The sequence below is a fragment of the Solanum tuberosum genome, unplaced genomic scaffold (assembly GCF_000226075.1).
Source record: "Solanum tuberosum cultivar DM 1-3 516 R44 unplaced genomic scaffold, SolTub_3.0 scf00185, whole genome shotgun sequence".
NCBI lineage: Eukaryota > Viridiplantae > Streptophyta > Magnoliopsida > Solanales > Solanaceae > Solanum > Solanum tuberosum.
In genome coordinates, this window is record NW_006239122.1 from 97465 (window position 1) to 114713 (window position 17249).

A 17249-nucleotide genomic window follows, 5' to 3' on the forward strand; every position below is an offset into this window, starting at 1 on the left:
GAGGGACTGGTGGTAAAGGGTACGCGGAGGGGTAGAGGTAGGCCTAGGAAGTACTGGGGAGAGGTGATTAGACAGGACTTTGCTCATCTTCACATCACCGAGGACATGACTCTAGATAGGAAGGAGTGGAGGTCGCGTATTAAGGTTGAAGGTTAGTAGGGTTAGCGTGTTGTCTTCCTTTGCGAGGGTGTGGGTTGGTAGTGTCTGTAGTAGTCCTAGCCTGGCACTTGTAGTTCTTGTCTGTGTATCATATAGTCATATGTCGTTTACTGCGCTTCGCCCCTCACAGTATTTTCTTGATGTTATTGTCTCCGTTGTTGAGTATGCACTATTTTTCTTATTGGATGTTATGTTTTATATAATGTTTCCTCTTCTCTTACTTGGTTTGGATGTATTTGAGCCGAGGGTCCACCGGAAACAGCCTCTCTACCTCCACGAGGTAGTGGTAAGGTCTGCGTCCACTTTACCCTCCCCAGACCCCACTTTGTGGGATTTCACTGGGTATGTTGTTGTTGTTGTTGTTGATATAAGTTCACGTCGTAATAGTTTAAATTTGGGCAAACAACGCAAATGTCATTAATTTATGAGTAAATTACTTTCCTTTACATGAGTTTTCAATATTACAAATCTTACCAGAATTTGGACTTCGGATACATGTATCTGGCGCGTCTAGATACATGCATTCATAGGGTCAAAATAGGTGTAATTTGTTCCAGATACAATGTATTTAAATGGATTTACATATATCTTACTCTCTTGATTGCCTCTCTCCCTATGTATATGTATTTCACAATGTATCTCGAATGTATTTGGTATCCCAGATACATGTATCTAGTGCGATTCACATGTAGCGGACCCACGTAGTGAGTTTTGGGTGCTCGAGCACCCATTGACTCCGGAAAAAAATTTGTATATATATATAGAAAATATGATAAATACGTTATTAAATAAAAATAAACACCCATAGAACACTAGCAGTCGTGGGTGCGCTGGTTAACACTTGGAAAAATAATGCGCGCGAAGCATGAGGGCGAGGGTTCGAATCCCGTCAACCCCATTCTTTTCTTCCTTTTTTACATTTTCCAGCGAATTTTGCACCTTTTTTTTTACTTTTCCTTTTTTGAATTAAGGGCTTATTTTACTCCGAATTTTGTATTTGTTTTGACTTTTCCTATTCTTAATTAGTTTAGGGTGACTAACTTATTCTTTCTTTTTTATTTTTAACTTTTTCTATGTTTTAAAACCTTTTTCACTGCCCACTTTTATGGGGATTTTTTCTTTTAACAAAAAGAAGGAAATCATTCTTCTTCTTCTTAGTTTTCAAAGAGAAAGCAACCAACCCAACAACAAACTTCTAACTTTTTTCTTTTCAAAATCAAAATACAAAAGCAAGGTAATAAGATTTAATGTTTGATTAAAGTTAGATAATGAAAAAAAAGGGTTAGGGAAATTAGGTTTTGAGATTTACATTGCTTATGGCTAGTACTCTTTAAGTCTTAATTCTTAAAATATATTCCACATACTTTTTTTTGTTACTTGATAAATAGATTTAGACTTTAGAGTCTCACATATTTAGTGTTTTGTGATTAAAAATGTTTTTTTTGAATACTTTTGAAATAATTTTTTTTTCTTACCAACTTACTTGATTCAAAAATTAAATTTTAGGATGTATACAAATAACAAATTGTGCAATTGAAAATTTTGTGCTCATTGACTCATATATTGCTAATTATTGCTTGTGGTGTTGAAAGATCAAATAGATATATTAATTGTTGTTTGGGTTGTTGATAGAAAGTTATAGATTTCAATAAAAATTAATTGAATTATGTGAATTAATTCTATGATAAAATTGATTTGTTTTCCAGAAATTTATCTTTGTAAATTGAGATGGATAAGTATGTCACAAAGTCAAAAATTGGGCATCCAAGTTCTAGCTCTACTCATCCATCTACCGCTTCAACCATAGCTCCGAAAATTCAAAAGAAAACATTTATTTCAGATGTTGATTTAGAATCTCTTGAAGCTGATCCGGGAATTAGAAAGCCCATTGCAGAATATAATCCTAATATACGTGATGATATTAGGAGATATTATATTCTTAAAAAGCCTTGCCAACCTAAGGATCATAAATTTCCTAAAACTAAGTTTGGGAAGGAAATGCGGCAATTTTTTCCTGATTGGTTTAATGGTCGTAAGTGGTTGGAGTATAGCATAACAAAAGATGCTGCATTTTGTTTGTGTTGCTATTTGTTTAAAAATGAATGTGAAAGTCGTGGATATGTGGTTGATGCTGCTTTCACAAAGACTGGCTATAGAGCTTGGAACAAAGCTACTGAAAGATTTAGAGCTCATGTTGGAGATATAAATAGCATCCACAACAAGTGTTTCAACAAGATGCTTGATTTGATGAATCAATCACAGTCAATACGCACTTCCTTTGATAAAAAGTCCCAGAAAGAAAAAAGTGAGTCTCGGCGTCGCTTGAGTGCTTTAGTTGATGTGACAAGATTTCTCTTGAAATTAGGATTATCATTCCGTGGACATGATGAGAGTCGATCTTCTTCAAATAGAGGTATTTTTCTTGAACTTTTGCAATGGTATGGAGATATTAATGAAGATGTTGGAAGCATTATTTTAGAAAAAGCTCCAAAAAATGAAATGATGTGTTCTCCAAGTATTCAAAAGGATATTGTTGATTCTTGTGCTAAGGAAACAATCAAATCTATTCTTGAAGATTTAGATGAGGATTATTTTGGGATACTAGTCGATGAATCAAAGGATGTATCACACAAGGAGCAAATGGCACTTGTTTTGAGATATGTTAACAAAGAAGGAGAAGTGATAGAGCGATTTGTTGGTATTATTCATGTTAGTGATACATCTGCTTGTTCATTAAAGGAAGCAATATACAACGGCCAGGTGATACTTGTTGGGGTTCTCATTATAGAACATTAGATAATCTTATTGTTCTATTTCCATCAGTTATTCATGTGCTTGAATTTACTGGATGCGAGCGTCCAAACAATACTGATAGGCTTGTTGCTAAAACTCTTGTGGATACGATTAAGAAATTTGATTTTGCCTTTATGCTGCACTTGATGTGGAAAGTTCTTATGATGACAAATGAATTGAACTTCTCATTACAAAGGATGGATCAAGATATTGTCAATGCTATGGGATTTCTTGCTCTTACAAAGCAAAGATTACAAAATATGAGGGATAATGAATTCGAATCATTAATGGATGATGTCTCTTCTTTTTGTGATAAACATGATATAGTCATTCCGGAGATGGATGCTAGCTACTTTCCTGGGAAGTCAAAGCGTAAAGCTCTTGATGTTACATATTCTCATCATTTGTGTGTTGAAATATTTTATGCTATTATTGATTTGCATCTTCAAGAGCTTAATAATCGTTTTGATGCTGTGAGTACAGACTTACTTCTCGGTATGGCTAGTTTGAATCTAGTTAATTCATTTGGTAGTTTTGATAAGGGCAAGAAAATGAGGTTGGCTGAATATTATATGAATGAGTTTGACAACAACAAGCTTCGGGATCTCAGTTTTCAGCTTGATAGCTTTATAGTTTATGTCTGTGGTTCTGACAAGAGGTTCTTCAACTTGAAAGGAATTAGTGATCTTGCTAAAGTATTGGTCAAGTCAGATTTGCATCAAATTTGGCCACTTGTTTATTTGCTTATCAAGTTGACTCTCATTCTTCCCGTTGCTACTGCTTCTGTGGAACGAGCTTTCTCATCCATGAAGTATATTAAAAATGAACTTCGCAATAGTATTGGTGATGAATTTTTGAATGGTTGTTTAGTTTGCTATGTAGAGCGTAAGATATTCGCAAATGTAAGCAATGATGCTATTATTTATCGTTTTCAACATATGAAAAGTCGTCGAGCACAATTATAACTTTAAGACTAGAAGTCTCTTTTTGTAATGATAATATTACTAGTAGGTCATTGCGACTTATAACTAGTGATTGTTTTTGATGATGATAATATTAATCGTTGCTTTATTTTTTTTATTAAAGAGTTTGAGTTAGTATACATTTACTTTTTTTATTAAAGAGTTTGAGTTAGTATACGCTTACACTGTGATTTCTAACATGTTTATGTTAAAAGAAGTGAGCACCCACAACCTTTAAATCCTGGATCCGCCACTGTTCGTGGGGTAACATTCTTTTCTATCCTCTATACCTAAGAAACTAGGAAAATAATGAATCGCCATTTCATCTAAAAACTTAAGCTGTTAGAAGTATCATGGATACATAGACTATCTCGCTCGTCTCCCTCCTATTTCACTTGCCTCTCTCCTTATCACACTCGTCTCTCTCCCTATTTCAGTATATCTTGTAGCAAAAATGCATGTATCTAGATGTATTTGATATGAAATTATTAACTAACGAGACAATATGTAATTATTTCAAACTATACACGGAAGAATTAGTAAAAATATTAGGAATGTTTGTATAATTATGTAACTTTTCCTTTCATCATTACAATAGCTTATGCACGCTTTAATTATATTTATTTTCAGTGGATAATAATATAAATATCGAGTAACTATATTTATAAAAGCTTTTTAAAAAATAGAAAGAAAAAATTATTACCTAGTGCATTTGGTCTCTCTTGAGATTTCAAACTCTTGTTTTCCATAAATTTCATATATTTCGTTGATTAGGGGTGTCAAAAGAATATGAAAAATCGATCGAATCTATCGAACCTAATCGAACCGAATCGATTTGTGTTATTTTTTCAATAAAATCATAGACTTTTATTTAAGTGTATAACCATCCCGAACAATTGAAATGGTCTTTTTAGTTTATGAAAAAAACAAAAAAATCCCGAACCGAACCAAATTTACATGTATGTAAATATATTTTATATATTAACAATATGTTAAATTTAATATATAAATATATTTTATGATATTTTTTAAATATTTAAATATAACCTAGGTCCTATGCCTCTAGTGACTGGACAACTTTGAGTCTTTGCTCTTTAATTAACATTTACTTAATTAGGTTTAAAATTGAAAGATATTGTAATAGATACTCTATCAAACAATACAACAAAGCATATGCAAACACTCTTATTAAATGTTTAAGATCAAACAATATGGCAACAAGGTGTTACATTATTGTCTACTTGATGAAGAATTAAAGTGCTTCTTCAAGAATATATTTGCGAAAGAAATATTTTAATAGTAGTATATTTTGAGGTGATATTTTAAAAGTAAAAAAAAATGAAAATTAACCGAACCATATTGATACCGAAGAGAAACCGATATGATTGAGATGGTTTTAAAAAATCTAATTTTGGTTATATATTATAAAATAACTGAAAAATTGGGATGGTATAATTTAAAAAAAATAACCGACTGAACCGTACCATTGACCCCTATCATTGATCACAAGCTACACCTAAAATGATAAAATTATACATCGATATGGTTACGTGACTTTAATTTTATTTCACTAAAATCACATAATTATATTTTCTTATAGAAATTTATAAAACTTTCGTCTTACTAAAATAAATTGTCGAAAAAATTAACCTTTCGTCAAGTGGTAATTTTTTACTCCATATTTTAACTTTTTTTACTTTTTATCTTAAAAAGGACCAACTAGACTCGATCCAATATTTAAAAAGTGTAGTTAATAAATATCAAAAGGCGTTATAATTTGTTGGATAATAAGAAATTGAATTGTGTGGAATAATAGTTACAACTACTAGTTGCATCGAAAAACAATAATTTCTTCTTCTTTTTTGGTAAGTAATTACTTCTTTACAATATTCACAGACCCTTTTTGTTTGAATATTGATTGAGCTATTTTCTTGGAGTATTTTGCATGAGATTTTGAGGATAAAAAAAGCTATGGTGAATTATCATTCATCTGGAGGTTGAAAAAATAGGTCAGGTATTTCTTCTTTTAATTGAGTTTGTATTAGATTAAAAACTAAAAGATATATATATATATATATATATATATATATATCAAGTAAAAAATATTATCACTCAACAAAAGGTTGGATTTTCTGACAATTGTGATTTTTTGTATTAGTAGGTTAAAATTTTAGTGATTTTAAAACTTAATTATGAGATCTTGATTAGTTTTTAAAAAAATCATAATTATTGGACCATTTGTGAGAAACTATCACATCTAACCCAAAAACTAAAGTGAGATTTAGTTTGAACTTATTCGATTTCTTATTTAAACTTTTACATTGTGGATGGATTTAAAATTGTTTTATAAAAAATTGAATATGAAACTTCATATTTCCAAGCGACTTGTAAAACGATCCACCCAAAATTGATTTCCTAATGATTTTTTTCAGTAATAATATAAGGTATTTATGTCTACCCATCAGACTAAGCTCATATTTATAGATATTTTACCATCATACTAGATCAGTCAATATATTTTACTATTTTAGCACTACTCTCAAATATATATGATAAAATAATTAGTTTATAATAAATATAGTCATATTTCTATTTATATAAAAAATAGTCAAAAATCACAGTAAATATACACTGATTATACAATATAGTTTGTCAAAAGTCATAAAAAGTATACACTCATTATAATACAACTTACCTATATATGATTTATACACTAATAATACATTATGATATACTCAAAAGGCTGAATGTAGATTATGCATAAAGTATACGTTGATTATACATGAAGTATACACTGATGAGTTCAATCTCAATTAACTCAAAATCACCTCTAAATTTAGATATGAAACTTCTCGATATTTGGAGTCATTTGACATATAATTCGGCTCAAAATAATCCACATTTTCGGTACGTTGAATTATTTATAAAAAAAAATAACGAAAAAGACGAAGAAGAAGAAGCAACAGTCATTAATGACGAAATTGAAAGGGAAAAAATGCAAATTGAAAGAAAGTAGAACAGTTTGGCCTAATTTGGTAAATTTTAAAATGGAGAACTTTCGCAAATAGCTACTATAATAAACTTAATTATGCTTCAGAGTTATAGTTTGCATATTTACGGGTTGTAGCTATAGTTTTAGCTACCTCGTTTGTATAATTCGCGGGTTTGTATAATTCGCAGGTTTGTATAATTCGCGGGTACATTTGTATAATTCAGTTATTTTTGTATAAACTCGAAATAACGAATTTATACAATTAAAAACATCTGAAGTATAAACAGTTATACAAATTATATTATACAAAATTACATTAAACAAAAGTTATACAAATTTCGAATTATACAAACGTGTGAATTGTGATTATAGCTAAAAGTAGGTCGCCAATTGTAATTAAGGCAAACTATAGCTATGTTAACTAATTAACTAGTTTATATTTGCTTATACGCGTAATTTTCCCTTTTAAAAGGGGATTTTTCACATATAGTCATTCAAAAATAGCTTAATTATGCTCCATAGCTATAGATCGCTAATTACAATTCATAGGTACATGTTATAGTGAGGAGAGTGAGGAGCGAGACTGGAAGAGAGAGGAGAGAGGCGAGCGAGAGAGGGCAGAGAGTGGAGAGAGGATAATTGGTTATATAATTGTATTTATGAAACTACTATGTATATGTATCAATGATTGTATTTTTATATCTGCATACAATTTGAATTCGTATACAATTGAATCGAGTTAAAACATTTGTACTTGTATATCCAATCTCTCTCGCTTTATACAAACACAAATTATACATTGCATTTATATAATTTGTGTTTTTATAAAGCGGGAGAGAGAGAAAAAAAAACACAAGAGAACTGGACAGGGAAGATTTGTATTTGTATAATTATAAGTGTATATGATGGAGAAATATGTATTTGTATATCCAGTCTCTCTCACTTTATACAAACACAAACACAATTTATACATTTGTGTTAGTATAATTTGTGTGTTTTATATAAAGTGAGAGAGATATTGACAAAAGAGAATTTACGAGAGAGACTGGGCAGGGAGAGGACACAGGCGAGGGAGAGATGATTGAAAAGAGGAGAGAGGCGAGCGAGATTCCAGAGAGAGGGGGAAGAGAAGCGAGAGACGAAAGAGAGGAGTGTAATTATAGATAGATGTAAGTTTCGAATTGTAATTAATACAAACTATGTTAACTAATTAGCTTGTATATATTTACTTAACTGCCATAATTTTCCTAATAAAGATATGGAATAAAATAGGAATACCACTCGGCCTTTTGCTTTTTGACCCAAATTTATTTTAGAGAAAATTAGTTATCTAGTCATAATACTTAACATATTTAGTCAAAACAACTACACTTTAAAATATTTATTTAAAATGTCAATATTTTCAAAAAAAAATTGTATCCAGATTTTATTATTTATATTTCCTTTTAATTATCAAAAGAGTCCATCATTGGACCAAATTCTAACCAATAACCGATTAAAAATTAAAAAAAAACAAATACAATACTACCCATTAATATTCTTTCCACATCTTACACGTTTCCCACCTTTCACGTTTCTCAGTTAAAGAATTTATTTCTCCCCACCTTTCAGGTTGACAGTTTCTCTTTCTTCATGTTTTTCTGCTAACCTAGAAACACAAATTATTCAAAGTTCTTATAGATTCTTCAACAAAATCTCTGTATTAATTCAAGGAATTTCTCGGTTGGTAAACAAAATATCTATATTAATTCAAGAAATTTCTCGATTGGTAAAGGTAATTTCGATTATTTATGTAGATTTCTTTTGATTTGTATTCAAAATCACGATTATGGTGTATATTTCGGATTGTATATTTTACGGATTTTCCATCAATTTTTCAATTTTTATGCGAGTTTGTTTAGATATTCATCTAATATTTATGTATTTCAGATTTTTAGTCTTTTAAATAAAATTTTTCTATTTTTTTGTGATTTCGTTTTAAAATTTCAGATTTATTAGAATCTACAAATTCATTCATATGTTTATTTTGTTTGATTTTTAATATATTTATATTTGATAATTTCGAAATTTGCTCTTAGGGTTTTAGATTTGGTGTTTTCATATTCACCAAGTATTTTGTATTTCAAATTTTTCACCTTTTAAACATTATTGTTCATTTTTTTGTGAGTTTGTTTTCAGATTCACCAAGTATTTTTTGAGATTTCCCTCTTTTATGTATTTCAGATCTTTCGACTTTTAAACACTATTGTTCGATTTTTTTGTGATTTTGTTTTCATATTTGAGATTTAGTAGATTGTAGTGATCTATATTAGCACCCATACATCATTATTGTTTGATTTTTTTATACATTCATATTTAATAATTTCGAATTTTGCTTATAGGGTTACTAATGCACAAGTGAATACAGATTCAGATTCGATTTTGATGAAAAATATCGAAAAAAAGAACATAGCAGATGAAGAAGAAGAAGAAGAAAGACATAGTCAAAGAAGAAGGTTGCAAAATTGTTTTCATATTAATTTTTGTTTGTCAATTGTTTTTCTTTTACTCATCATTTGTATTTTTATTTTAAAACATTCTATTTCTTTTTTAGTTTGTAGTCATTCAAATAGGTATATAATATTTTCGTCACAATTCTATATGTTATGATTGAATACATAATTTATAGAATTGTGACGAATACATTATAAGAAGGGAAATAGAAATTTATTGGTATTCATTTTTTCGTTTGAAATACAAAATCATACTGAAATACAACCTGATATTTGAATTACAAACTTAGTAAGACATATTTTGTATTTTATTTGTCTAAAGCAATATAATTTTTATGAAGACATAATATATAAAATTGCAACGAATATAACACAAGAAGGGGAATACAAAATTATTGGTATTCATTCTTCGTTTGTGTCACGACCCAGGGGTACCCCTAGATGCGACACGGCATACAAGACTCCGAAGAGCCTCATACAAGCCTCATAGCATTCATAACATTCGATATAAGGAAAATGGTACGGAATTAAAACTTTTCTTTAAATCCATACAATCAAAACTTTATTTAAAACAGCGGAAGTCTACTTGTTTCACATGGCCATCTAAAAATATCTTGAAACAAAAGTAGGGACACGGCCCTTTACAATCGAAAAGTCTTAAAAGTATCTAATACAATGAAAGACATGAAACTTCAAAAGTACTTGTCCTCGGATCCATGAGGACATACCACAAGTCTTGGAAGAACTCAATCCAAGCTTCAACTAGGAGGAATCAACTCACTTGCCGGAACCTACACTTTGTAGTAGAAATAGAAGAAATATGGGTTAGCACATTTAATGTACTAAGTATGATAGCCATGCAAAAATCATGCTTTAAAAACGGACATTTTATTTGAAAGTCATGCTTATGCCAATTTGAGAAAACTTCATGAACATGAGTATAAGAGGCATAATATACAAACATAACCAACATACAAGTCATTTCTTCACATTATAACATAATCAACATATAAGCCATTTCATCACATTAAGCTTTCACCTCAAGTAACCCCAAGCTATACTTTGTGCAATGTATGACTAGCATCTCATACCACCATCCACATTAAGGCCACCAAAATTGAACTTACCATTCCTTCTTGTCATCATTGGACAATACTCATACGTAAGGAACATAAACATTTCATAAGTCATAACAAGGAAGTGACTCATAATACAATCCAAGTATAGCATGCATCATCACATTAAGCATATAAGTCAACATTCTTCATTAGGTTCATTTAGAGCACTTTCATTCATTAGTCATTAAGACATTAGAGAACTCACCATAGCCCTCTCAAAGCATACTCGTGCAATGCATGAATGGCATCACATACTACCACCCACACTTCATAGAACTTCTCAAGCAACCATAGTGCACATCTCACATGATGGGAATAACCGTTTAACCGACATAGACCATGTGAGCTTAACATGGAATCTGATGTACTATCCCACATCGTAAGGGTTGGTCTACTTGCCTAAGGTAGAACCGGTAACATTTTAGCTTAAGTCGATCCACTAGCTAGTATCCTATATGGGCACATAGTTATGGGATAGGAAGATGTTCATTGGAACCCTAACCTAGCATGGGGAGAGTTTCCATCTTACCATATACACTCGGTGCTTAGCCTCCATTGCCATAGAGTAGTTCATTTTCATTAACATTATTGTACTTGAGAGGGCCACCAACATTAGGCCTACCGACCCAAGGTACGTTACACATGAAACGGCCATCATCATTAGGTCTACCGATTCAAGGTACATTACATGGATAACTCATTGAATCCTCAAGAAGGGCCACCACCACTAGGTCTACCGATACAAGTTTCAGCATTTTACACATGAAAGGACCACCAACATTAGGTCTACCGATTCAAGGTTTATCATCACATTAGTTTCTAGACTCATCATGAAGAGCCACCAACATTAGGTCTATCGATTCATGTTCATTAAGTCAAGATACATTCATTTCATAAGAAGAGCATGCCTAAGCCTTCCAATTCAAGATACAACATTCAAGGTCACACTCATCAATACAAGAAAAGGATGTCTTAAGCCTACCAATTCAAGATACATCAATCCACATTACTTTCATTTATACATGCATAATCCTACCAATTCAAGATATACATTACATTAAGGAAACCCTTCACATTATATCATCAACATTCATAAGTGCACAATTGATAAAGACATTTCAATGATATCACAAATACAATATAGACATGATCATATAACTTTCATTGGAATGATAAACATTTTCATAACATCATACTCATACATTAACCTTCATGAAATTGCCTTCCAAGGCTATGAACCATCAGTCACCAACATATCTTATAATACCACATTTAGGCATGAAAAATTAAGCAATTCAATAATCTAAATCAATTTAGGCATAATCCATCAACATACCTCCATAATCAATCAACGCAAGTCATAAACATTCAATTTAGTAATTTGGGGAAGAACATGGGTTCATGGGAAAATTCATTGTAAATCATCATAAATACACCAATTCATTCATAAATCATCAAATATTAACCCTTGAAAACGTTTTGGAATTGAACCCATGCTTAAATTGAAAACCCTACTTTTTGGGTAAATTTGGAACTTGAAATCATATTTTGGAATTGGCTCCTTGAATGAAACTTAGTCAAGGATGAAGACTACCTTACCTTTAATGGAGTTTTCCCCTTAATTTGAGAAGAAACACTTTGAATCTTCAAGCCCTAGACCCCACTTCTTTTTCTTCTTCTTTGGGAACTTCTAGAGAGAATTTTTTTAGAGAAAGAACTCTTTTGATTTGATTTGGGTTTTGGAGAATAAAGGGGTAAATGAATTGTTTTAGAACTTAAAACTATATATATAAGTGATATAAAACAATTAAAAATGATCCCACACAATATTAATTAAAAGGAAATTACTTAATACCCCTCAACTTGGGCAGCCCCCATCAGGGACCACGACTCATGGTGGTGCCTGTGGTCCCTTGGGAAGTAGCTCCCTCAACTTTCCAAGGCTCCCAAGTGGTGAAGGCAATCCCACAAGCCTTCCCACGGTCTGTGGTCTTCACCACGAGCCGTGAAGTGGCTCGTGAAGAAGAGCCTTCTTTGGGTAACCTTGTGAGCACATTGTCTTGCCAACCACGGGTGGCACCACGACTAGTGGTGGACACCACGGGTCATGAAGACCCTCGTGGTCATGGTAGGCAGTGGATAGATGGTATTTTAAGCAGCCTTCTCCTCCACAATGCTAAGGCAAAACCACGAGACCTCCCACGAGTCGTGGTTCCTAGGCAGTGCCTAGGCCTCAATGCCTTGCTTCACACATGCCTAAGGGACCTTCACGATCCTATTCATGGACCGTGGTCAATACCACTGGTCGTGAAGGTGGTCGTAGTCCTTGGGTAGTGTTTGGCCAAGCTTGGGGCAGCCTTGGCCTTTGGCTTTAGCTTGCCTCTTTTGGCTTGGCACTAGACCTTGCAACCCTCAACCAAACCTTAGAAGGTCTTTTAAACTACGGGGTCTAGTATGTACTTTAACGTTTAACCACTAAACCCATTAACCCTTGACGTTAACCCTCACGTTTAGGCTCTAGTTCACTTACAAATTTTTCGGGTCGTTACATTATCTCCCCCTTAGGAACATTCGTCCTCGAATGACACCTTTAAACACTTTAAGAGATAACGACTCAAGACTAGTGGCCCATCATGCATGACACATCAATATAATGCACAATCATAGGAGGAAACATCCACTCCACATCAATAAGCTCAATGCAACACAAGGAAGTATGAAATACATCTACAAACTCATTATGCACGAAAGCATCAACATATCTCATTTCATTGGAGGAATTTCCTTCCCCAACTCACACCATGCTCATTACAACATCATAAGGCAATTTATGCAACTCTTCTCAAAGACACATTCAAGCATATTCAACAAGTCAACTCATGAAGCATTTAGGCAACTCATTATAGATGCACATCAACATGAGGAACACAATCATGAAAACTCATCTTCTCATATAAACATATTTTTTTATCAAAACATGCATGACATAAGGAGATCATGGAAACATATAAATAACACATGACTCCAAAACATGAAACAAGCTACAAGGAACTCTTGGTCTCAAGCTTGAATAGAAACAGAAGAAAATGATAAGGATATCAGAACTCTCAACAACCTTACTATTCAACATACCATCTCCCATTTAAGAGTAAACCCATTCTAAGGCTAACATGAAAACAACATAGGAACCTCAATACCACATTCACAACTATAAGGAACTATCACTTATCGGTGCCTTCATCCGGATGAGCTCATTTGCCCTCTTTAGCTTGGAGTACATATAAATAATTTTTCTTTCAAGCATCAAGATACAGGTCATTAAGAGAATCTTGTTTGGCCTCCCTTCCTTTGGCCGAAAGAGTAGGACAATTTTTCACTTGATGATCACTTTTTCCACAACCATAACACCCACTAGTACCGGCTAGGCACTTCCAATGATGCTTCTTCCCACAAGTGGTGCAAATAGGTTTAGGAAATGGAGACCCATTACCTTTCTCTTAGTTAACCCTAGGAGTGCTTGAAGAATCTTGGTTTGGGGCTCTCTTTTTGAACCTTGGTTGACCTTGCTCATCGGATCTAACTCTCTTCATCTCCCTATTCTTTCTTTTAAGTTTGGACTCCTAAATAGATTGAGCATATACCATGAGCCTAGAAATGTTCATATCATCAAGTAGCATTGTTGTACGACACTCTTCCTCCACTAGGTCGGATACACCTGTCACAAAATGACTCATCTCATCCCTTGGGTTAGACACCAAAGATGGAGCATACTTAGACAATTGGGTAAATTTCAAGGAGTACTCTTAAACATTCATGTTACCTTGCCTAAGATTGATAAATTCCTCCATCTTAACCTCACTCTTCTCACGGGGAAAGAACCTACCAAGGAATGTTTCCTTGAATAATTCCCAATATATAGGCCTCACTCCTACCGGCCTATTACTCTTCCATTGAGAGAACCAAATTTGGGCAACGTCCTTCAATTGATAAACGGCTAGTTCCGTTTTTTCTATAGAAGTCATCCCCATCGCATTCACTACCTTATACACTTCATCCAAAAACTCTTGGGGATCCTTTCCCACCTTGGAACCAAGAAATATCGGAGGATTCATCCTCACAAAGTCTCTCAACCTAGAAGCCATAGTGCTCACAATCGGGTTCACATGAGTTTCAACACCCCTATTAGCTTGGTCCGTCATAGCTTGGGCTTGAGTAGTTACGACTTGAGCCATCATCAAAAGAGCCGACCTAACTTCCTCATTGGTCATGGTCAGGGGATCCACCGAAACTTGATTTCCTTGAGGAACTTGGTCACCTTGAGGAACTCCCGCATTCACAATCTCCTCTTTCACTCTTCTTGTGGTAGCCCTTCTTGTATTCATATCCTATAAACACAAGCGAAGGGTTAGGAAAAGGACTTTTATAGAGCTAAACTCTACGGCACAACTTCAAAGAAAATGAAAGAAGTGTAGCTTCCTAACGTCCTATAGCCTATCACTCATAAATGTGTCACGACTCACACCCATGAACAAGACTCTACTAGACGTGGCTTGTGAGACATCAATCTTAAAAATCATTCCCAAAATCTTGTGCTCTGATACCATGTTTGTCACAATCCAAGGGTACCCCCTAGATGCGACACGGCGTACAAGACTTTGAAGAGCCTCATCCAAGCCTCATAGCATTCATTACATTTGATATAAGGAAAATGGTACGGAATTAAAACTTTTCTTTAAATCCATACAATCAAAACTTTATTTAAAACAGCAGAAGTCTACTTATCTCACATGGCCATCTAAAAATATCTTGAAACAAAAGTAGGGACACGGCCCTTTACAATCGAAAGTCTTAAAGTATCTAATACAATGAAAGACATGAAACTTCAAAAGTACTTGTCCTCGGATCCATGAGGACATACCACAAGTCTTGGAAGAACTCAATCCAAGCTTCAACTAGGAGGAATCAACTCACTTGTCGAAACCTACAATTTGTAGTAAAAATAGAAGAAATATGGGTTAGCACATTTAATGAACTAAGTGTGATAGCCATGCAAAAACCATGCTTTAAAACGAACATTTTATTTGAAAGTCATGCTTATGCCAATTTGAGAAAACTTCATGAACATGAGTATAAGAGGTATAATATACAGACATAACCAAAATACAAGTCATTTCTTCACATTAGAACATAATCAACATATAAGTCATTTCATCACATTAAGCTTTCACATCAAGTAACCCCAAGCAATAATTTGTGCAATGTATGAATAGCATCCCATACTGATATACCGTGAGTTTACGATATTTTTAATACATTTCACTTAAGAGTTGTGTGTGTCTACGGTCATTTTGTATTGGTTTTTATGTATTTTCTGATGTTTGTAGGAAATATGTTCAGACGTGGAAACTGAGAGACACAACTAAAGGATGTGTAGAAAAGGGGATCTACGGAGGTGATCCACGGACCGTAGGTCCATTCACTCTTCATAGATGGATGTCGTAGATGGGCAGGAAAGGCTTGAAAGAAAATCAGGGAATTCTTGACCAAGTGTGGAACCACGGTTGCAATCGACGGACCATAGATTGATCTACGGACCGTACTGTTGATCCGTCAAATGATTCAGAGAAGGGTTCCAGTACCTGATTTTGAAGATTCCAAGTATGGAGCTACGGAAGAGGATCCACGGACCGTAGATCAATCTACAGTCCGTAGTGTTGATCTGTCGTTTGCTTCAGAGATGATGTTTTGGAAGATGAAAATTTGCCCAAGTCCTGAGTCACGGAAGGGACCTACGGACTGTAGATCAATCCACGGTCCGTAGGTCAGTATTGTGGATCGAAACCGCGTCTTGAAACATTATTTCCTTATTTTGTTTCCTTTTTAGTTAGGACTTATTGTTCTATATATAGGGCATGTAAACCTCGTTTTTGGGGGTTAGACTTTATTATTCTTGTTCTAGTTTTTGGCTTCAGAGATTAACTTGCAACTTTAGCAATTCTTGATTTCCTAAGTTCGTTTTGAAGATTTTGGCTTTTGAAATTCAAGTTGATATTCTAGGTTTTATTCTTCTCATTATGTAAGTTTCATGATTTCTTCATCTAAAAAATATGAATTGTGTTCTTGCTACTATGGATAACTAAATCCACAACTAGGGTTGTGGGAACCATGATCGACTAACAATGTATGAATATTAACTAAGTAATTCTTGAATAGCGTTATTGCATGCATTGATAATTCTTTCGCTTAAAAGTCTTTTTAACGAGTGCACGCGTTAGAACTCACATTGTTGCTGCCTGCCAGACCAAGGAGGTAGTTAATAAGAAAAGAATTATCAGCATATATTTAGTGTTATACTATCTAATAGTCTAATGTCGATTGGTGCGAGGGTAAAAACTAAGTCATACATCGATGTGATGTCTAATATGAGGTAACTGTAAGGGTTAGTAAATTATACACACGTAGCCGGACCAAGGTGCGGGTGAAATTCTCTAGTTGCCGGACCAAGGAATTAGAGATACCTAACTTATCACTTTGCATGTAATACACTAGGAAAGGATTGATATTACTAGGATTATCGTGTTATGAGATTATGGGGAACATGTACACCCTAGTTACTTTCTCATCTTGATAACAACTAAAGTTTGAATCTTATTCACTGAATACTTACATAATTTCTTGAATTTGTTTCACAAATCTCCCCCGCCCCCTTTAATTACTTATTTTCAAAAATACA

The 17249-nt window shown here is 33.5% G+C and overlaps 1 protein-coding gene across 1 annotated transcript; it reads left to right on the plus strand.

The window, feature by feature from the left end:
• The first annotated feature begins 1887 nt into the window (after positions 1 to 1887).
• On the plus strand, positions 1888 to 3917 carry LOC107062091 (zinc finger MYM-type protein 1-like). Its single transcript, XM_015312322.1, has 2 exons — positions 1888 to 2857; positions 2899 to 3917. The coding sequence occupies exons 1-2, from the start codon at positions 1888 to 1890 to the stop codon at positions 3915 to 3917; spliced, it is 1989 nt and encodes a 662-aa protein (XP_015167808.1).
• Positions 3918 to 17249: the final 13332 nt, after the last annotated feature.